Source organism: Leptodactylus fuscus, chromosome 6, assembly GCF_031893055.1.
Source record: "Leptodactylus fuscus isolate aLepFus1 chromosome 6, aLepFus1.hap2, whole genome shotgun sequence".
In the NCBI taxonomy this organism is placed as follows: Eukaryota; Metazoa; Chordata; class Amphibia; order Anura; family Leptodactylidae; genus Leptodactylus; species Leptodactylus fuscus.
The window spans coordinates 127,093,320-127,115,882 of NC_134270.1; the positions used below are offsets into that span (position 1 = coordinate 127,093,320).

The 22,563-nt window shown below is 42.8% G+C and overlaps 1 protein-coding gene across 1 annotated transcript in view; it reads right to left on the reverse strand.

The window, feature by feature from the left end:
• Positions 1 to 2,708: 2,708 nt before the first annotated feature.
• The window catches only part of LOC142209343 (serine/threonine-protein kinase 4), a 30,949-nt gene continuing 11,094 nt past the window's right edge, over positions 2,709 to 22,563 (reverse strand). Inside the window, exons 5-11 of the mRNA XM_075278310.1 lie at positions 20,341 to 20,505; positions 19,655 to 19,822; positions 10,135 to 10,272; positions 8,833 to 8,961; positions 7,932 to 8,124; positions 5,011 to 5,165; positions 2,709 to 3,091 (exon numbers count right to left, since the gene is read on the reverse strand). Coding sequence (XP_075134411.1) covers positions 2,933 to 3,091; positions 5,011 to 5,165; positions 7,932 to 8,124; positions 8,833 to 8,961; positions 10,135 to 10,272; positions 19,655 to 19,822; positions 20,341 to 20,505 — 1,107 coding nt within the window. The 3' untranslated portion in view covers positions 2,709 to 2,932. The remainder of the gene's footprint in view (positions 3,092 to 5,010; positions 5,166 to 7,931; positions 8,125 to 8,832; positions 8,962 to 10,134; positions 10,273 to 19,654; positions 19,823 to 20,340; positions 20,506 to 22,563) is intronic.

Here is a 22,563-nt window from a genome sequence, read left to right on the forward strand (position 1 = left end):
TCCCCTCAGATAGTCTTGTGTATTAAAAAAAAAATGAAGACAACACTCTGCAGTAATCTTCATGACTTTGCCTATAAACCAATATATGGGCTGTTCCACCACCATAATGTTATTTAGAGCCTGCGGCTGGGATAGCTATATATGGTGTCACAGAGTCTGCAGATGAAACACTTAGTTACACATATTGAAGACAATCCATGGATGCTTGTGATAACATCTCCATTCTCATTCTAGTTATAGTCTACCGCCATAGGTCTTGTGTTACTGTTTAATCTGAACTGACTGACCGAGCTTACTCAGGTACCTGGTAAGTATGGAACACTTGATCACGTGTGGTATAGAATACTTGCTATGTTGGTACTTATTCTCCAGGTGAAGCCCATAGCAGTTGTGATACAGTGCCGATACGCCACCGGTGTTTTCTATTAGGCCTGGGTCGCACGCTGAGTGACTGTGGTGGGTTTAGTCACTGCAATATAGCTCTGCAAACCCAATGCAACCTACAGTAGCGGCACTGTGAATGAGATTTACACACATCTCATCCACGAGCTGTGGCTAAAACTATTTCCAAGCAATCAATGATGTTAATTTTGGTACCTGAGAGCGGTGTCAGGCAGGAGCAGACAAGGGGTGTGACTCTGAGCTCTGACACTGGCTGAATCTGATTAGAGCTCTGAATCACACCCCCTGCCTGACACTGCCCTACTGACATTACAGAGCTCAGAGTAAGTTCACATGGGTTTTTTGGTCAGGATTTTGAGGCTGAATTTGCCTAAAAATCCTGACCAAAAAGATGTCTCCCATTGAAATCAATGGGAGATGGTCAGGTCTTTTTTCCAGGAGCCATTTGTTCCGGTTCCCAGAAAAAAGAGCGGACATGCTCATTCTTCAGGCCGATTCGCCTCGCGAATCTGCCAAAAGACACTCTCTCCTCCCGACTAGGCCCATTCATTGGGCCTAATCCGGAGCAGAGTACGTGACTAGATGCCGGTATAGTGCACTGGCATTCAGTTGTAGCTACCAATTTTTTGGTCCGGAACCTGAGGCGGCTTCCGTGCAAAAAACCCCATGTGAACCCAGCATTAAATAGGACCTTTCATGTCCTCATCAATGTGCATTATTATATACCGCTAGAAAGCCACACATCGATGAGGACATAAAAGGTCCTCTTTAAGACGGGGCCTCACATCGCGTAAATGCCACGGCTTGCAGAAAAAAATGAGGTGTTTAACAGTTACTGTATAGTAGATGACATTCTAGTGAATCCCATTCCCATAGTGCAATAAAATACACGTAGCAGACATGATGTGGTGCCCAAAACCAATACAGTTGCCGCCGCCGTGTTTTTCCCGCAGCGATTTTTTCTGGAGGATGGTACATGGGGCCTTAGCCTTCAATAGGTCACCATGCACCAAAATTAACTCAGGAATGTTGGAGGTAGAGAGAAAATTACATTTTTCAACTAAATTATATGCTAGAATCAGTGGAGCGGCGACTACTAACAGATGCTAAGAACTGGTGAAGGTGGTGAAAGGTCCTCTTTAATAGAAGAGACAGCTGGTACGATAGTCTTGAGGTTTGTGCTGCGTCACGGCCACTATGAGTGTCCTGAACCTTTAGATGCAAGAGTCAGGGGTAATGGATGTCTATTTCTGTCCTGGGATCAGCTGAGCACCTGCTAAAGTATGAAGTCCTATGTCAGAAGAACATGACAACATGGCCATTATCCTTGGACACCTAGACTGAAGAACATGGCTTTTCACATAACTATCTTATAGATCTCTAACTGAGCCTTTTATTACAAGAGATCTGATAGGCTACCAAGCCATGAATCTTTGTAATTTTGATATGATGTGGATAAGACTCTTTCCATTCACTGACATCAAGGAAACAGATCCACAAAGTATCTTAGAAAGTTGCAGAAACTTTATTTACAGAAACCAGTAACCCCTTTGAGGCTGTTTGCACGCTTCATTATTTGCTGTGTTTTTGGAGGGTGTTGTTATCAATGATTTTTATGTCTGTATGTTATAGGTTGGTTTAGGGTTTTTTTTTTTGTTTTTTTACAAAATTTCGTGGCATATTTTGCTTTTTTGGTATTTATTTATTTTACTAAACATGGCATGCTCTAGGTCTGTTGATCTTTTCAGGGGTTTACCTAAAGACTTCTTTAGGCTAAGGCCCAATGTAGTGAAACACAGCTAAAAAAATAATGTGGTTTTGCAGATTGAGGTTTTTTTTTGCAGATTGTTTTTTCGCTGCAGATTTTCTTCCCTTATTTATAAGGAAACTGTCATCATTTCAACAGGTATAACTGACATACTGCGATTTTCAAAAAAATTTTTTTAGCCTGAGCTAGAGGCCCAACGTTGTGACAGACACGCTGCGGCAAAAAAAAAAGTTGTGTTTTACAGAACCTCCAAAGTGGATGGGGTTATGGTTAATCCCATCCACACATTGCAGGAAAAAAAAAATTCTGCCCGGAAAAAGCTGTGTTTTCAAAAATGCTCGCATCTTTAAAAATCGCAGCGTGTCTATATTATACCTACGGAAACGCTGGCGAACTCTCTGTGAAAAACACTGCTGAAAAGACCATGGTGGAAACGCATTAAGTTTTTTGCAGCAATTTGCTGCACGGGGCCTTAAAGTGAAGAATCGCAATATAAAAAAAAGCCTGAAAAACAGTGCACATAAAAAAACACCCAAAAAATGCCAGAAAATACTGGAGTTTTTTTTTTTTTTGCAAAGTGTGTCTCAGATGGACCAAACATGAAGCTATGCACATTACCAGCCACTCTCTATGTATATACATCCTGTATATACATGTATATAATAAGTCACAACAAAATATAAACTATTTGAATACAAAAATATTACAAAAACACATTTATAAAAAAAATATATAATAAGTCCAATCATCATGTAAAGGGCTTTAGACGTTCTGCTGCCTGCGCTTCTTGGACTCTATGGCATCTAGGATTGGCTGTCGTTTTGTTTGATACTTCTGATGAATTTCTTCAATTTCCCTCTCCATCAATGGATCCAGTGAACTCAGTCTCATCTGCAGATCGGTCACACTCCAATCTTTTAACTTGAAGAGACAGAGACACAAAACAATTACTTAAAAAGATAACGATAAGTCATATGCCATATCATAAACCATTAGGTTATTTCTTGAGGGTACATGTCCTGTGCTGGGAATTGCATCTGATCAAGACAATCGCCTTCAGTGTTATATCTCCCCACCATAAAATCGGTAAGATATATCTTTAGGACAGACACCAGTATATATCTATATACTAGGATTACAGGCTTTGTTATGGCTTCCACATCTCTTACTAGGCACTGGTGCCCTTTAAACGTGATCCTGGCAATTTCCTGAAATTCATCTCTTACTGCAACTCCTGCCTGACCTTGGTAAAAATCCATATGTGCATTATGTTTAAAATAAACCTGATTGATTTAAAGCAGAGAAAAAAAATATCACAATTGTGGCGTGTATTTTACTAAAGTGCAAAACGGAGCCTCTGAACTGTATTGATCCTGTGTGTTAGCCCTGCCGTATCTCATTACCGCATGAGCGCCTCTGCTCAGTGTAATAATGCTCTGCAGCATTAGATGTGTCAGGTGTCCAGATAAGAAAAAGACATTATTATGTTCTCATCTATCGCCAAAATTGTCTGTTTCCAGGAATCCTGGAACTTGAGTGGCATTAGCGGCAAATACTATTGTCTTGTTTTGCTGGGTTTGATATATTTTATTATAATCTGAATGCACAATTCCCCTTATATTATGAATGGGATAAATAATAAGAATCGGTTCTTATTTTAAAGACGTTTTCCATCCACAAATTAATTTTCCATGCAGGTGACCTGATCAGTATATGATCTGTAGGGGTCCTACAACCATACCCCAAACAGATCAGCTGTTGCGAGAGCTTACAGGCATCAGAAGCTGGTGCGGTGGATAGGGAATGGAGGCAGACTTCTCCTGTTCAAATAATAGGAGCAGTGCTACAATTCCCTGGTACCACCTCTACGCAGTGAATGGGGTTTCAGAGCCACTCCTATTACTTGAGTTGAACAAGGCTGCATGTGCTCCCCTTGTACTGCACCAGCTGATCTGTGTGGGGCCCAGTCGTTGGACTCCCACAGATCATATACTGATGACCTATCCTGTGGAGTTTTTTGCAGGCAGATTTTGAGGCGGATTCTGGAAACTCTTTCTCATTTCAATGGGGGTAAGTTTATCCTCTAGCTGCTACAGACAAAGAAGCGTCTTGACCTATCGTCAGGCGGATTCCGCTTGGCAAAGCCCATTAAAATGAATGGGAGGCAGAAAAAACATTTTGTCTAAGGGCTCGATCACATCTGCGCCCCGGGTCTCCGTTCTTCAGGTTTCCGTTTCCTGCACAAAACTGGGCAGGAGACGGAAACCTGCAGGACTCTTTCAAACCCATTCATTTGAATGGGTTTGAAAAATGCCCAGCCGTGAGCACTGGTGAGTGTTTTATGCTCTCCGCGGCGAAACCATTTATTTATTTTTTTTAAAAGGACATAGAGTCGGACATGCATGGACTTTGTGTCCAGTTTAAAAAAAAACAATTTTGCCGCGGAGAGCATAAAACGCTCACCGGCGCTCATGGCCGGACTCGGCATGACAGTTTTCCGTCTTCTGCATGGAAAGACGGAACCTGAAAGCGGAGACCCGAATGCAGGTGTGAACCCAGCGTCATATTGTCAGAATCCGTCTGATGATAAATCACGAAGATTTTTTTTTTTTTTTTGCATGACTCCCAATGAAATGAGTGTTTCTGCTTCAAGAAATATTCCTTGAGGCTTTCTGAACCCATAGCTTCACTCCAAGTACCTTTACACCCTTATGGCAGAAATTGTGAAAACAAGTATAGGTTTAGTGTAACTTGCAGACTTGTGTATATACTAAGCAATATTTCTACAATTGGTGAGAATATCACACATACAGTATCTGGGTTCCTTCATTAGTACTTACAAAGCTGTAGTCTCCATTAAGGGGTATCTTAAATTCTGAGGAATCTGAAGAGTTTTCTGGGGTCTTTTTATCTGATGCCCCCAACTGGTTCTCATTCTTTTCAAAGTACTCGAGAAATGAAGGTTTGGCAAGTTGTTGTGCAGGCTGGTTACTCTCTGTAAAGTGAAATGGTATCTTCTATGAAATATGATCTTACATAGGCACATACACAGTCATAATCTTGACTTTTCCCATGAGGTGATCCTTTATTTTGGATAACAAAAACAGCACATCACTGTTTTCTATCAAAATACTGGAACACCAATGGAAATCCGAAGAAACACATTATAAGTTAATGGGCTTCTTTATTTTTCTAACTTATACAGCGTCATCATATTCCCCAGAGCGTTTATAGAGACACTGTCAACACTATCCGAAATACCAAATTCTCTATTGGTAGATCTATTGGAATCTTTTAATAAGTAGCAGTTGTAAATGGTGACAAAAAAAACAACAACATAAAAGTAAATCTAGAATAAAATATTTAACAATTTTCCAAAAAGCAAATAAAATAATATATATATATATGTATACATATATATATATATATATATATATATATATATATATATATATATATGTGTGTGTGTGTGTGTGTGTGTGTGTGTGTCTAATTTGATTTCTGCAGGTCAGAGTCTTCCATGCCTGAGGATTAAATGTTTCCCTACAAGTTGATGAGACACGTCTGTTTTGATATGACCTTGACTGAGCGATGAAGGTTACTATTGACAGGTCCCTACTGTGAGATACGGTAAAAGCTTTCCTTCCTATGGGAGTATATACTTTCTGACTCAAGCATTGGTGAACCTGCCTGGAACAAATGAAAGACTGCAGTGGGATACAATTACGTAGTGCTGAGGGCACAACCTCAAAAGTCTAAGCAGAAGGACAAACATAAAAAAAACAACTAATGAATCAATACAATGTCAAAGATGGAAAAGACTGACCGTGAACCCATCACAAACTTTTTCTACCTATATGCAAAGTGTAAATTATACAAAATCAGAGCCTATATCAATTGTAGAAAGAAGTCACATCAGATATGTAAGTATGGGGTCAATGAACTGGGGCCACTGTTAAAAAATGGGTCCAGGTCTCTGTTTCTACCAAACAGGTGGCCATGCATTATATTAGGATCAGCATCGCCAGCTATAGTCTTGTAAATGATCAGTGTAATACTATTGAAATTCTCTCTTACAGTTTTCCACATTGTTCCCATATAATACAGTCATAAACTGCATATATCATATTTGTGTAAGGTGCCGCAATAACATCACCAGACAGAGGAACAGAATAGCAGCATCGCTCCTGCCGCTGCTGGCTTCATGCAGGGCAGTTGCATAGCGATGTTGCAGGCACCTGTGCCGGCGTCTAACCCTCCCCGGCATCCGCCTCTCTATTACAGCGGCTGCCGGGTCTGTATTCGCATTGTGAAGGCTAGACTGGTCTCACCATCTATGAGCGTGCATATGTAACCCCGCCCACCAATGACGCAACAAAGCAGGAGGACAGAAGATTTTACAGCAACGAAGACTGGTGAGTATGCGACGTGGGACAACCCCTTTAACTTTTAAATGTCTCCGAATCTAAATCCGGTCATATTTGTAGGAATACTCTGAACTATATTGTGCAACTATGTCTTTAATAGAAATTTTATATGGCAGCTGAACGATTTCATTGATGTGTGGGCACCGCTGGCACAGTTTTCTTTGCCGCCCGACCCATCTACCATTCATTTTACAGCTTCTTTAGACCATTTTAGGGAAAATAAAACCTTTTTGTCAGCAGGCCTTCTCTGGCAGTACTGTGAATGTTACTACAGAGAGTAGATTTATCTCATAAAATACACCATATACCATAATAAATGATATTTCTACAGACTAAGAATTTTGTGTATTAGTCTCAAATTTGTTTCACGGAAACCTAATAATAATAAAGTATGTAAAGGATGGTGAAAATAAAAAAATAGTATCAGCCCCATGGGTGTCATTCCCTACTCTTTTTGAGAAGATTTGTCAAACTGGTACCTCTGCGAAGGGCGTGGTATGGGATATTTACTGTAACTTGTCTTCTCCAGAAGGGCCCCCCTCCCCTCATCCACAAATACACGGTCAAGTGGACAGCAGCACTGGACAGGTAGATCTTCCCAGCACAATGGCAGATCATTTGGTCCCATGCAGCCAAATCGTCCACATGTATCCCTTTCTGCAGAGGACACAATCTTCCACATTTCTTTGGAGCTGCCCCTTGAGCTGTACTTTTTGGATAGAAGTTAAGCGGCTGACTGACTAGCTCTTTCTCCAGGGTGTCCCACTGGGCCATATCGTTTATTTACCTTATCTAACTCCCCGACACCTTGGCAAAAAGACCTCTAAACTCTTCTTATATCTTTGCACTACTGCTAAAACACTTGTGGCTCTCCATTGGAAAAGCATGCACCCTCCTACTGGTCCTGCCCTTGTGGCCTGTGTCAAAGATGTGCGCAGCCTGGAGTATCTCACTGCCATGCTCTGCAACACAACGGAAGCCTTTCAGTCGATCTGGTCCCCGTGGGATACATACTGCACTCCTCATGCTCTCTGATCTCCCCTTCCTCCCTTCTTGTTGTTTCCCAACCTTGTGTGAGTTGTGTTTTATGTTCTGTGTCCTATTTGTCCTTGTTCAGACCATTTTTTTCTTGGTTAATAATTTCATGAAATTTTTATCCCCACCCATTTCATTCATGTACATACTATACATCCACTGACAAATATGTTAGGGTGTCTACTACTACCATGCCTGTTGACAAACAAGCCTAATGTGCCTATGCCACAGTCTACATCTCCATACCATACAACAGGTGTCAATTCAAGCAAGAAGATCCAGTAAAACTGAAAGCTTACGTTTCATGGTCCCAGACTCTGCCTCCTCCTCCTCATCTTCGTTTATTAACATGGTGCCAAGCTGTGTTTCCAAGTGTTCATTGTCCACCATTGTGCCATCAGCTCCTTCACTCATGGTGCTGAACTCCTGCATTGTGTTCATGTCTTTATTTCCGGCCTGAACCATTGTGCCAGCATCAACATCGTCCTCATCCTGAAAGAATATAAAAAAACAAAAGGTAATTTCAGAACCAGCAAACATTGTATTCTGTAAAGGAAATACTAATGAAATTTACTGTGTGAACTGGTCACACATCTTTCTAAGGAGCTCATTTTTGTAATGTTTGTGCAATTTTTGACAAAAAAAATGCAACTTCTATTTTTAGTGTTAGTAGGGTCATAAGTAACATCAGAAGTTTTTTCAATCTGCATACACTCATGGCAGCTGACGGGTGTTTCAGACTGTGCTGAGATTTCCTGCTGCGAGTGAGATGGGATCGCATCTCACATGGCTGCTGCCAAAGAACAAAAAGTAGCAAAAAGCTGACATAGCTACACCAATTTACAAGTTTTAGCAGAGTTAAAGGGAAAGGGGGTTCATCATTCCCTCCATGCCATTTTTGCCCCAAATGTGCGCTAAAAACCCCAATTTGCAGGGATCGGGATGTACCAAGGTGGAAATACCTTGGCATGAAAGTTTTATGTTGTGAGTTAGAATAGAAATCTATGGCCTCTTCATAAGTCTCCCATTCCCATACCAGTGGGTACATTTATTATGACTAGCTTATGATATGTTAGTCTTAATAAATTTGCCTCATTGTGCAAGAACGTTGTACATATATCTACTGTAAATGCTTATATGGTGATCAGTGTTGTGTTCACCACATGGAACAATCTCTGGAAACTTATGTAAAAATCCAACCGCATTTTCTTCCTCTTCCGGGTCCGCTTCGCGCTGCTGTAATTCAGTACGTTTGATCTTTGCGTCCATTGCTTCATTTATTAAATGTTTCAAAATGGATGCTCCTTTGGTTTTTTTGACAAATGGGTGCTGGGTAAAATAAAAAAAATAATATATTACTAAATATAAAATCCTCAACGAAACACTAAAGCTGCTTTCACATGAATGACCTACCAATGCTCCCACCAATAAATCCCATGTGTTAAGACCAGACAGTCTAAAGAGACATCTCACTTATTAAAGTGCTTTGTGCTGTAAGGTAAATTTGTTGCACCTTTAGATACTTTTGTGTAACTTTACATCGCCTATTTATTGGCTTACTTTGGGCCAATAACTTGAGCCAACATTTTTAGCCTACTGAATCTCCCCAGTGTATTGATTTTGAGCAGAACACCTAGAGTTGCGGCCCAGGGTGCTAATCCTAGGTGTGACCACTCAGTAAATACAGATTACCAGTACAGCCAACGTGTTAACACATCTGATCATTCATAATAGATGGCAATACTTTGGCCACACGTAAGGCTTGATTTTATTTATTTTGCATTTAATATGTGTTGTATTTGGCAGAGGCCAAATCTCAGGGCAATAAATAATTCAGTGAAATATTTGCAGCACATACTATTCCCACCACATCATGTCCTAGTTTTCTGAAGTCACGACTTCCAAGTTTGCACACTGCCTGACCATTTTTTTTTTTTTTATTTGCAAAAAAAATATGAAAGGAATCCTCATAGTTGTGGAGGGAAATCCTTGTTCTGAGAGATCCCCAGGACTGAACTGTCAGATTTAAGATGCAGAAGCAATTACAAGGAAACACAATTCTAGCTGCAGCCTCAGGCATCGGACGCCACTAAAGAGTCTAAGGCTCCATGTTGTGAAAAAGCTGCTTTTTTTGTTGCAGATTTTGCTGCTTTTTTTTTTAGCCAAACCAAAGAGTGACTATCAAATAAATGGGAAATGTATAGGAAGCTCTTATACTACTCCCTTCTGGTTGTGGCAAAATCTGTAACTTTTCCTGCAACGTGAAGCCTTAGCCTAAAGGAACAGACTTGAGGAGTCCTCCGGGAAATCCGTATACTAGCAGCTTACAGTAGCTGGATCCGGCTAGAACAGGATGATACTGGTGACCTATCTTATAGGTCATCACTACAAAAACTTGATTTGGGGCTGGAAGACACCTTTAACAAGAAATCATCAATACTGTAGATATCAATAAATAATCTATATCCATATTGGAAGATTTGGAAATGAATAGGAGTGTACCTGTAGCAGTTCAGTGGCACTCGCTCTCTGTTCTGGATTCTTGACTAGACACTGGTTAATAAAATCTATGAACTGTTTTGACCAAAGTTCTGGTTTTCGAAGCGTTGGCGGTGGGTTTGATGGAATCATAAAAATAGCCTAAGGAAAAAAATGAAATAAAATATAATCTATTTATTTTGCATATAGGGGTATGCCAAAACCAGGTGTGGGGTGAAAATACACAACAGGTGCAGATCTTTCCACTCCTGGTTTTGACTCACAATCACTGATGCAAGTTACTGACCAAACACTGACTGTGTGAATAAGCCCTAAGTGTCAAAGTTTGGATAAATTATACAGTCAGTGCTGCATCCACTGCCTTGTCCGAAACGCTACAAACATGAAGGCTGCAGTCTGAGCAATGTTAAAATAGCATTGTAATAGTTTATCAGATCTGTCAACTTTTGGTAACTTCAAAACTTCATATTAATACAAACCGCTTTACATCAAGGCTCCACGTGGTGTTTTACAGAATCTGCAAAGTAGCGAATGCTGTCCATACACTGCCGAAAAATATACGCAGTGGACATGCTGCGATTTCCAAAACCGTTGCGGTTTTGAAAACGCAGAATGTCAATTATACCTATGGAAATGTTTTCCTATAAGTATGATTGAGGCAGAAAGTCCACTGAGGAAACCTTTGCAGACTTTCTGTGATAAGCGCTGTGGGAAAACCCACGATGCATGGCCACTGCGGTCTTTCCTGCTGCACTTTTTTCTGCGGGCCTTAGCCTAATACCAAGAATAATACTCATGGTAGTGCAGGGTTGAGGCTCTAAATTTGTTTCTAAAAGCCATTAAAAATATTCAGCGCCTGGATGCAAGAACTGTGCAACATAAATGCATTTCCTTCCATACACCCCACCATCTTCCCCTCTTCTATCTAATATTCCAACCTGATTTAATCTGATATCTGATCTAATTCTAATCAATGAAGATTCCTGGGCAGAGGCCCAAGATAAGGAAGACGGTCAGTAAGGGTACAGCAAGGCCTGTAAGTGGATCCATTAACAAAAGATCAATGACTGTCAGTCACCCTGCAGGATGGATAGTTCTATGATCAGATTATATCACAAGATGGAAATTGCTTTAATATCGGAAGTAACTGAGGTGTAAACATAATCTGTTCATATTCCACTTCATGGTAGCGGTTACTGAGGGCACTTCAGGTGTTTCCACAAAGGAAAATACAATATCTGCATGCAATGAAGACCTGTCATCTTTCCTGACAAGTCTGTTTTAGTAACTGTATTCCCAATCAAGATAATTTTGGACCATGCATTGTGTTGTTCCTCTATTGTTCCTGCTGAAAAGTATGAATACACGGAGTAGTTGCTACCATTCTTACAGTCAATATGGTGTTTCATTACCCCATATGACTGAAGAGTATCAGACTGTGCAGAGACAAGGAAAAGTAGTAACGCCCAGTTGGCAATTCATACATTTTGATTAAGAAAAACAGAGCAATGTTATAATATAGAATTGTTGCACCAGAATTCTTATATAATATTGCCCTAGTAGACAAATGACATTAAAGGGGCTCTATCAGCAAAATCATGCTGATAGAGCCCCAAATATGCATGCATAGCCTTTAAATAGGCTATTCAGGCACCGTAAAAGTTATATTAAAACTACCCCCCCCCCCGTTTAAAATAAAACCCTAAAAAAGAATGTGATCTGTCTTCATCTTCATCCCCGCCTCTTCTTCTTGCGATGTCCTCCGGTCCCGTCTTCCTCCGGCGATCGCGAGCGGACACTGATATAAAAAAAATGGCCTGGGCGCATGCGCAGTAGCATGCGGCTGCTACTACGGCTACTGCGCAGGCGCCCAGGCCATTTTTTTTATATCAGTGTCCGCTCGCGAGCGCGGAGGAGGACGGGATCGGAGGACATCGGAGGAAGAAGAGGCGTGCATGAAGAAGAAGACACACCCTGAATGCCCGCCCAGCGTGCACGATCCATAAGTAGATCACATTCTTTTTTAGGGTTTTATTTTAAAACTGGGGGGCAGTTTAATATAACTTTTACGGTGCCTGGATAGCCTTTTTAAAGGCTATTCACGCATATGTGGGGCTCTATCAGCATGATTTTGCTGATAGAGCCCCTTTAAGGATCATAGGAAAAGGCTATTTTGGACATATATTTTAGTTCTCTAAGACTATGTATAACCTATTAGTTCCATCAGAGCATAGTAAGATATAAGACTAATGGTGGGCATGTTCAGCACTAAACATGTATGTATGGGCCCCTTAACACAGATTAAATATGTACGACCTAGGTCTAAACACCATAACCATCATGTCCATTAAAGGCCAACAAGATGAAGGCAATGGACGTGATTCAGAATGGCAGACAAATGAGATTAAATTGTACTGCACTACCATGAAGTTTTACCTTATGACCCACTTTTCTCATCTCATCAGTGTATTCCATCATAAAGATTATCCGAGCACCCCGTGGATATTATCTAAATATAGGCACACATGCCCGATGAAGCTTCATATACAGTATGCTGGGTTTCAACCTCTGCTTATATTATGAATGCATTTTATGATTTATTTGTAGCATTTTTTGTGACTACATACTGTATATTAAAGGGAATTATTTAGCTAATGGAAAGAATTTCTGGTTCAGCCACATGGAAGTGTATTGCAGCGGTTAGTAATAGATAAGGAAGAACTGATCATCTGAGCGTTGTTCAAATACCCAGAGCAATAAGGGATCCATAGACAAATCTCACATTTTACTACAATTTTAGGCTAAGGCCCCACTGGGCGGAAAAGCAGCGCTAAAGTGCTGTGGCAAGAACCGCGGCATGAACGCATTGCGGTTCTTCCCGCAGCACTTTCAACAGAAAGTTCACGGAGTTTTCCTCCGTTGACTTTTTTAAATTTTTTTTTTTATAAATGTAGATTGTGAGCCTCACATAGAGCTCACCATGTACATTTCCCCCCCCCCCATCAGTATGTCTTTTGGAATATGGGATGGAGATCCATGCAAACATGGGGAGAACCTACGAAGTTTTTTGCCCTTGGTGGGATTGGAACACCAGGACCCCAGCGGTGCAAGGCTGCAGTGCTAACCACTGAGCCACCGTGTGGCCCCTTCCTCCGCAGACTGTTACAATTATATCGATAGGAAAGCTGCCGGCATTTCCATAGATATAATTGACATGCTTTCCGGGGACTCGTTCTCTGCTCCCAGCCCTCAGGAACCACAGCTATCAGGAGATGCTGGCTGCTCTTCCCCTCCATCCACCCTCCTGCCTCTGGAGGGCTCAGACACCACATGGCTGTCCCTGCCGTCCTCACCTGCAGCTCCTCCAGCGTCCCCAATCACTGGACCCATACAGGACTTTTCCCAGCATTTCTCCAGGACAGTGGTCGCTTCCCTGCTAGCCTTCCCCCCTGTTGGCTTCCTCCGGCCTTATCACAGATGGCCCTGGGGGTTCTCCGCAGCGCTCCCTGATTCGGGTGTCCGTCCCCTCCTTTCCTGCACCCCAGCTGTCACCTTCTGCCCTTTCAGACTCTGGGACCCCTCAGATAACCACTCCTGGCATGGGTCCTTTCACCGCTGACTGTGCTCACCCAATGTGTGGTGTTGCTGCAGGCGCCATCACGCTGGTGTCTGCTGCCTCTCTTATGGATACCCTTGCTGAACTCCGCCACCTTAGTGTCCACTTGGCGGCGGTTCCTACTAAGTCTGACATGGAGGAATAGGTGTCCCGGTTGGAGCAATCTTATAAGTCTGAACTCACTGCTGTCCGCTCCTCTGTCCAGCAATTGGAAGTCAGAGTAGACGGCCTGGAAGTGGCCTCAGCCTCTCACGGTGCTCAGCTGTCCTCTCATGAAGCTACAGTTGCCTCTCACACGCAACAGCTGCGGTACCTGGCGGACCTCTTGGATGACATCGAGAACCGCAACTGACGAAATAATATTAGGGTGAGAGGTCTCCCTAAATCTATTGAACCCCAGCAACTGGATGCTACTTTGGGTCTCATTTTCAACTCTCTGTTAGGTGCTCCCCTGGACTCACCTATTGAACTTGACCGTGCGCACCGCTCACTGGGCCAGCGCCCCCTGACACCTCAACACCCAGGGACATTATTTGTAGGGTCCATAGATACCAACTTAAAGAGGCTATTATGCGCAAAGCGCAGGAGTCCCCTCAGGTCATGTTCCAGGACACTGAGATCCAATTGCTCCCAGACCTGTCTCGCCTCACCCTGGCTAAACGAAGGGCCCTGAAACTGCTTCTGGACGTCCTGCTTCAACACCAAGTGCCGTACTCCTGGGGCTTCCCTTTTCACCTTCAGGTTCATCACGGAGACCGCATTGTCTCCCTGTCTCACCCTGATGAGCTCCCGGACTTTGCTGCTGCCCTGGTACTTCCATCTGTTCCTGCTCTCTCCTGGCTTCCGTTCCCCGGTGATCTCTCAGCTGCTCCTGCTCGACCCCTGAGACGTCCAAAGAGGCGTCGCCGAGATCGTGCTTCTCCTGCTGTGGACCACCTGAACGCAGCCTCGGCTGCTGACACTTGATTGCCAGGACTCAACTTGTATTGGGTCCCTCGTTGCACTGTAGTTGTGTACCTCTTGTGCTCTTGCAATTTTCTGTTGTTTTTGCTGGTCAGCGTTTCATGCGGTTTCTGCTGTTTCTCTTTTTTGTTGTGTTGCCTGGGGGCCTGGGGCTGGGTAACAGCTCTTCCATTGGAAAAGTCCATTTCCCACCGTGGTCTCCACGCTACTTGATAGTGTGGAATTTGGCATTTTGTTTGCCCTCTCCCTGCCTTTTCCGTGTGGAGATAGTCCCTCCACCCCACTTGGTTGGCTTGTTCTTTGTTTTTGTGACTCCCTCTCCTTATCCTCAGTTCGTTCCCCCTTTCTTTGCCTTTCCTTGGTCCTTGTCTTCTTTTTGTTGGTTCTGGACTCTTCCCTATTGTGCGTCCCTCCTGTGTCTTTCCTCCCCCTAGCTTCTCTATGTCTTCTTTCAACTTTTGCACTCTTAATGCCAGGGGGCTTAATGTTCCCCAAAAACGTAATCAGATTCTTTAACAGCTGCACAAAAAAAAAAAAAAAACATTCTCACATCCTTATTTTGCAGGAGACCCATTTTAAGAAGGATCGTGTGCCGGACATCCGTAGCCGTTACTACCCTCTTTGGTTCCACAGCGTCAACCCGGTTGCCAAGTCCAAGGGAGTTTCAGTTGCCCTCCATCGCTCCTTGCAGTATGAGGTACTAGATACCCTTATTGACCCTGAGGGTAGGTTCCTTTTCATTAATCTGTGCACTGCGGGCACGGTCCTCACCGTCGCTGGTTGTTAACTCTCTAACCAGGGCCAACTGGCGTTTTGCCGGTCCTTAGTCGGCAGGCTGGCAGACTTTTGTGAGGGTGTGGTCGTTCTGGGTGGTGATTTCAATTTTGTTTTCGACCCTCTGGTTGACTCCTCTCCCTCTTGTCCCCCTCATGCCCCCTCGCAACTGCGCCATCTAATGTCTGCCCTTCATAACGCTCAGCTGGTGGACATCTGGCGTATTCTCCACCCTCAGGGTAGGGATTATACCTACCATTCCCCTGCCCATAATTCATATAGTCGTATTGACTTTTTCTTGACTAGCCATCATTCCCTTTCATGGTCCCCTGATGTCCGCATCGACTCGGCTCTTTGGTCGGACCACGCACCTGTTTACCTCTCCCTGGAGATTTCTGGCATGACACGCCGGCCCTTCACATGGAGACTGAATGAGAGCCTGCTAAAGGATGCTACCTGCAAGGCAGCCATCGATGCGGCCATCGGGGACTTCCTTCTCGATCATGCCCACGATCCTACCCCCCTTTCCATACAGTGGGAAGCCTTAAAGGGATTCTACCATTAAACTACCTTTTTTTCTAATGAGCACGTTGGAATAGCCTTAAGAAAGGCTATTCGTCTCCTACCTTTAGACGTGGTCTCCGCCGCGCCGTTCCGTAGAAATACCGGTTTTAACCGGTATGCAAATGAGCTCTCTGCAGCAATGAGGGTGGGCCCCAGTGCTGAAAGGCCGATGAGCGCATCCCCATTGCTGACCGAGAGCTCTTTCCTGCGCCGCCTCCTTCTTCTGCAGCAACTCCGCCTCTTCTGGCTTCTCTTGCTCTTGTAGTTCTATACAAGAGCATAGAAAGGCAACCCCAAAATGGCCGCCGGCCGGCTCCTGTATTGAACTGCAAGAGCAGTTACCCAAAAATGGCCGCCGGCAGAGACTAAACTTAACTATCGTACTCTTACTAGACGCAAGTATAGAGGAGGCGCGGGTCTTCCAGACGTTCTCTTGTACTATCGCTCCTCGGTTCTGCTCCGCTTGTTTGACTGGTGCTATCGGTGTGGCGATAAGCAGGGGGTCTCTATCGAGGCCGACCTGATTTCACCTTTGCTCCCATCCTTGCCCTGGATCCCGCCGCATTTCCACCCTAAATCTCCTGGCCGTTACATTCTCTCGTCACATTTCCTGAAGGTCTGGGATGTGGTGTGCTCTAGTGGACGTCTGGCCCGAGTTCCGGGCCCCCTGACTCGCCTCTTTGCTCTAAGGGTAGATTTCTTTCCGCAGGTTGCTGGGGACTCTCCGCTCCTCCCTTTTGCTCAATTATGCATTTCCCATCCTGATATACTCTTGTCTTGGTTTGAGCATGGCCAGCTTTCCTCCTTTCTAAGGAAGTTTGCCCTTCAGCCCCGGCTCTCTTCACCTCTTTTGGCTTTGGAGTTAGCCCTCGCGTGCCCAGACCCCCCCCAGCACGCGTTGTCTGTGCTGTATGACTCCCTCCTCAATGATGCCACCCTGGAGCTTCCCTCCTATGTGACTGCTTGGAACACTGACCTCTTGTTGAGTTTGCTGCCTGCCGACTGGGATAAATCTTTTCTCCTGTCACAAAAGCTAGCTTTGCCCTGCAGTGCGCATGAGAGGAGCTTCAAGATCCTAACCCGTTGGTATAGGTGCCCTGCCCTCCTTCACAGGATCTTCCCTGCTGTATCTGATTGGTGTTGGCGCTGTGGTACTGAAAGGGGCACTATGCTCCACATTTGGTGGGACTGTGATGTCCTTCGGCCATTCTGGAATGCAGTTTTCTCCTTATATTCCAGGGTGTGCGGGCGCTCTGTCGCCGCCTCACCTCAGTTAGCTCTTCTATCGGTCATTCCTGGTAAGTTGTCAGAGATCAATAAGGACCTCCTGGGGCATTTTCTCATGGCCGACAGGCCCGTAATTCCGAGACATTGGCGCAGCTCTACTCCACCTTCTGTGCTCGAATTTCTTCAGGACCTTCTCCTTATCTGGAGGGTGGAAGCCCTGGTTGTGGAGGACTCTCCCGACCCTTCCAGGTTTGAGCGTTTCTGGCGGTCTTGGGTGCTGTACCAGGAGTCTTCTGACTTCTCCTCATGTTTCTCCTAAGCTAGCGCTTGGATGCCCCTCGTCTTCTCCTTCTCTTTGTTTTTCTCCCTCACCCTCCTCCTGGTCTCCCCTTTTTACTTCTTGTCAGATTGTCTATGTTTGTCTTCGTAGTCTGATTTCCTCGTACGTCCTCCGTGCTGCGACTTATTGCGCAAAGTGGGTATGGGATTCGCATGAATACCATTCACTTTGCAAGTACTGTAAAACGCCAAATCGTGGCGTTTCCAGCCAATGGGGCTCCGGCCTGAATGTTCCTGCAGTGCTTCTCACAGAAAGTCCATAGAGTGTTCCTCTGAGGACTTTCTGCTTCCATTATACCTATATGGAAACCGCCAGTACTTCTATAGACATAATTGACATGATGTAATTTGCAAAAAGTCTTTAAGGCCGAGGCCCCACAGGTTGGAAACGCTGCTATTTGCCTGCAGCGGAAATGCCATGGGAAAAATCAGTGTTTTAAAGTAATTTCAAAGTGGATGGGATTCATATGAATCCCATGCCCATCATTTGGTAAAAACCACAACGCGGACATGCTGCGATTTCCAAAACCGGCGTGGTTTCGGAAATTGCAGCATGTCAATTATATCTACGAAAACTCCAGTGGCTTCCCTGTAGATATAATGGTAACAGAAAGTCAGTGGAGGAAAACTCAGTGAACTTTATGTTCAAAGCGCTGCGGGAAGAACCGCGATGCGTTCTTGCCGCAGTTTTTCCCTCAGTGCTTTAGAGCTGTGGATCATCCCGTGGGGCCTTAGCCTCCAAAAACTGAAGAAGCAGAATACAAGTGAAAAAGTTATTTCTTCCAAAAAGAGTGAAGATGCGCCATAAACTTACATTAAAGTCTATAACATATCTAAAATTCTCTATGCAACACAATTTATGCCAGAAAAAGAAGCCTATATAATATAACATTTCTAGTTTTTCACTTAGATATTCAGTTGTTGAATATTAAATGCAAGTTTCCAGTTTCCATAAAAGCTGATGAAACTCATTCTATGTATACACACATTGTATTTGTAAACCTGTAGAATCCCCCTATAGCATTTCATTGGTAAATTGTCTCCCTCTTGTGGATCTCATGGAAGTTAATTCAATGATTGAGAGAGTAAAAGAGGAAATTCACATTTACGTATCTAACAACCTAAGGGGGGGCTGCACAATACCCACAGGTAAATCAATGAAGCCCTTCCTAACAAGAGCAAACATTTCTGGTGTGGAATATTTTCTTGGCACATCCTGAGTTCTTTTATAGGTATATTATACCTGTGTATGTAACCAAAAATTGCAGCAATTCAGAAGGCCAAAGATGGTCCTACAGGCAGTATTTCTAATACAGAGAACATATATATATATATATATATATATATATATATATATATATATATATATATATATATATATTTACCTATTTATGATTCTATCAAAGACTGAAATATATTTACAAGTGCTTTCCTTTATATTCCTGGTATGTTCACAATATACAGGCTGCCCTAAACAGCACTTACAGGGAATGTAAACGATCTGTAACAAACAGATATTTTGGTATTATCCAAACTTGTACTGCACAAGGACTACTTTGTACTATCCTGAGATATGGAAAGAAGATTTTGGACTGACATGATAAGCTACACTGCTAGTGTTATACTAACAAAAAGAAGTAAAGATTATTATCCTATAATGATATATAAAGATACCAGTTTTCAAGAGGATTCAAATAGATCGTGAAATAGCTTTACAATTATTTAACTTCACTGTACTGTATTAGCTTTAGGCAATTTTTGATAAACTACATCTTTCGGCTAACGCCCCACGTAGCTTGTGTAAAAGACCACGGTGAAAACGCTTCACAATTTTTCCATAGATATAATTGATGTGGTGTAATTTACAAAAACGAAATGGTTTTTTGAAATCGCGACTTTTCCTCTACGGATATTTTTCTGCAATGTGTGGATGAAATTATCCAGAATCGCAGCCACTTCTCAGGTACTGTAATCGCAGTATTTTCTCAACGTGTGGCCCCAGCCTTACATTTAATCATAATCATCTTTTACAGTCCTTACCCTCATTGGATGTATATCAGCATATGGCGGCTTCCCTTCAGCCATCTCAATTGCAGTGATACCAAGGGACCAAATATCTGCAACACAGTTATATCCAATCTCTTGAATCACTTCTGGGGCCATCCAAAATGGAGTACCAATAACAGTGTTCCGCTTTGCCATGGTATCCTGATGAGAAATAATACTATAGTTAAACATTACGGACCTCCCCCATATTGTAAAGTACTTAACGTTACCATAAACTGATATCCATTGGCCTGCTGGATCCCTCCCTTCCCACCACTTTGGAAATCTCCATTTAGTAATCTGATTTCTATCAGAACAACCATTCCTGCTAGAAATAATTCAGGTAATATACATATTATTCCCAAATATATCAAAGCAATGGCAATGGTAGAGCTCCGATTTATCTAATCCTTTACAACGTAGACCGCTACAGGGGAAACACCTGGCCTGACAAGGCCTCCACTGGCAAAACCAGCTGTCTAACTGGGTTCTGAGATCTCCTGTCTGAACAGGGTTATAAGATGAGACAACCTGTTTAGGTCCAACATCTGCTTAACAAATGGTATTCTGGATGGGAGTCCGATACAAATGTAGAGGATCAACATTGTATCACTAACTGAGGTTTTACTGCTTGTAACAAATATGTACAAGTTATATAAGATTAAAAGATAGATCCTTACCGTGAGCTGACCTGCCACCCCAAAATCTGCAAGTTTGGCAACGCCTTCAGAGCTTAGTAATATATTTCCAGCCTTAATATCTCGGTGTATTTTCCTCATGAAATGAAGATACTCCAGTCCTTTCAGCGTTGACTGCAGAATAGTCGCTATTTCATCTTCTTTTAACTGGAGGGAGAGAGAATAAAATGGAGTTTGTCATAAACCTGTAACATATATGTTATCTAACTGCAGGAAGTTGGGAAGAAACCCGTGCAGACACGTAGAGAAGATACAAACTCCAAGCAAATGTTATTTATCCTATTACTCATATGACGCCAAGATGTTCCATAGTGCCCAGATCTCACACACCAATCCCTGTCACAAGCTGTTCTCAATATAAATGACTTCAATGGCTGGAACACATCATGTTTCTTTCCACGGGATTTTCCATTGTGTCTTTGCAGTATTTTCCTCTACTTTCTGCCCCTATTATACCTATATGGAAAATTACACCCTTTGCAGGTACTGTAAAATGCAACATTTTCGCAACATGGGGGCCTACACACAACATCTCTTGTTCCGTCCACACACAGTTCTGTTCCTCTCTTGTATCTTCTAATCCCAAAATACAAACTTTACTTCTTCCTTCTTTATCAGTTTCAAGCCTTCACTGTCTTAGGCTGAGGCCCCAAGTTGCAGAGAAGCAGGTGTTTCTGTTGCAGATTTTGCTGTGTTTTTTTTTTAAGCCAAAGCTAGGAGTGGATTCAGCAAAAGACAGGAGTATAGGCTGCATTGTCTCAGGAGGGACGGCAATTTGGATTGTGAGATGATAGCACTCAACTTTCAATAAGATTATATGGGTATGTTACTTACTAACCCTTTTGTTACACTTCTTTTAAAGCAAGTTTAAAACTGGCCAATCCCTTTAAGATAGGCTAAGAATATTGGAAAGTTGGGGGTTTAACTTGCTTGTGTATAGTATCTGGTACTACAGCTTTGTCCTCTTCACTTGAATATGACGGAGCTGCTGTGAGCTGCAGGACCATGTATGTCCACAACCAAATGTAAGGTGCTGTACCCATTCAGAAGACTTACTTGGGTGGCAGGAGTTGGTAGATATTGATAGCCCATAAATATTACACTCAGAAACCCTCTTTAAGATCAAAGTTATTTATCATACATATCAAACATAAAACGGTATATCTCTGGTACCACTCATCTGCCCAGGGTAAAACATGAAATGAAACTCACAAGCTATAAAACCAACCTATAATCTGAGAACTTCCTCTTGGTCTATAAATAGAGAACAATATGATCAGCGACCAAGGACAATACATAGGGAAGCTTTGTACATGTTATGACCTATAGTAAATCATATGAAGCATTTCCCTTTCTGTATTAATGTGTGCTTATTATCGGAATAAGTGGTAACACAAGACTTATGGGTTCACCCCTGGTGTCTGTATATTCTCTGGAGTCCTATAGGTTTTTCTCATTCCTGCTGTAGTTCACAGAGGTTGTTTGGCCATCTTGTGGGTGTCAGACTGACAAAAATATCATTGTGAACTCCACAAGGGGAAAAAACCAACAGATGTCCACATCCTTGAAGGATCCATACTAGTAAACCTGATGTCCCACTTGGTTGTCCAAATGAAGCCAGTTATACTGAAATGAAGGTTCTAGCTAGTAGAATTATAACCCAATATTTTACGAGAATCTTTTGCTACCTCCACCACCACTTTGCATCTTTCAAGGTGCTGCTTTACTTATTCTAGTGCAGTTGGATTTTTTCCTCTAGTCCCCACTGTCCCTGAGCAGTTAGTGCAGTTAGTTTTGGTACCTGATATGATAACTAGTCTCTATAACATCAGGAGGAACATCCTGGCTGTCTGCGCCAGCCTAGGACTGACAACTGAACAGAAGGAATGATACTAATAATAAAGCTGAAGATGAACATCACCGATCACCAAGAACATTCCTTTCAGTGAGTGGTATACAATTTCATGGTTTTTGTCATTTTTCCTGTATCACTTATACTAAGATAGCATGTTTCTGACCATTCTATGACTTGAATATGGCATTTCCATCAATGTTTCTCTCAGCAGGCTCTGTCTCTAATAGTTTTCGGAGAGCTAATGGGTGAAGACCAGCTGGTATGATGCCCCCAAACACATAGAACATATAGAAAGAAAAAAATTGCAACACTCGCTAGAAGCTGAAGGGCCATCTGTGTGCGTCTATGTA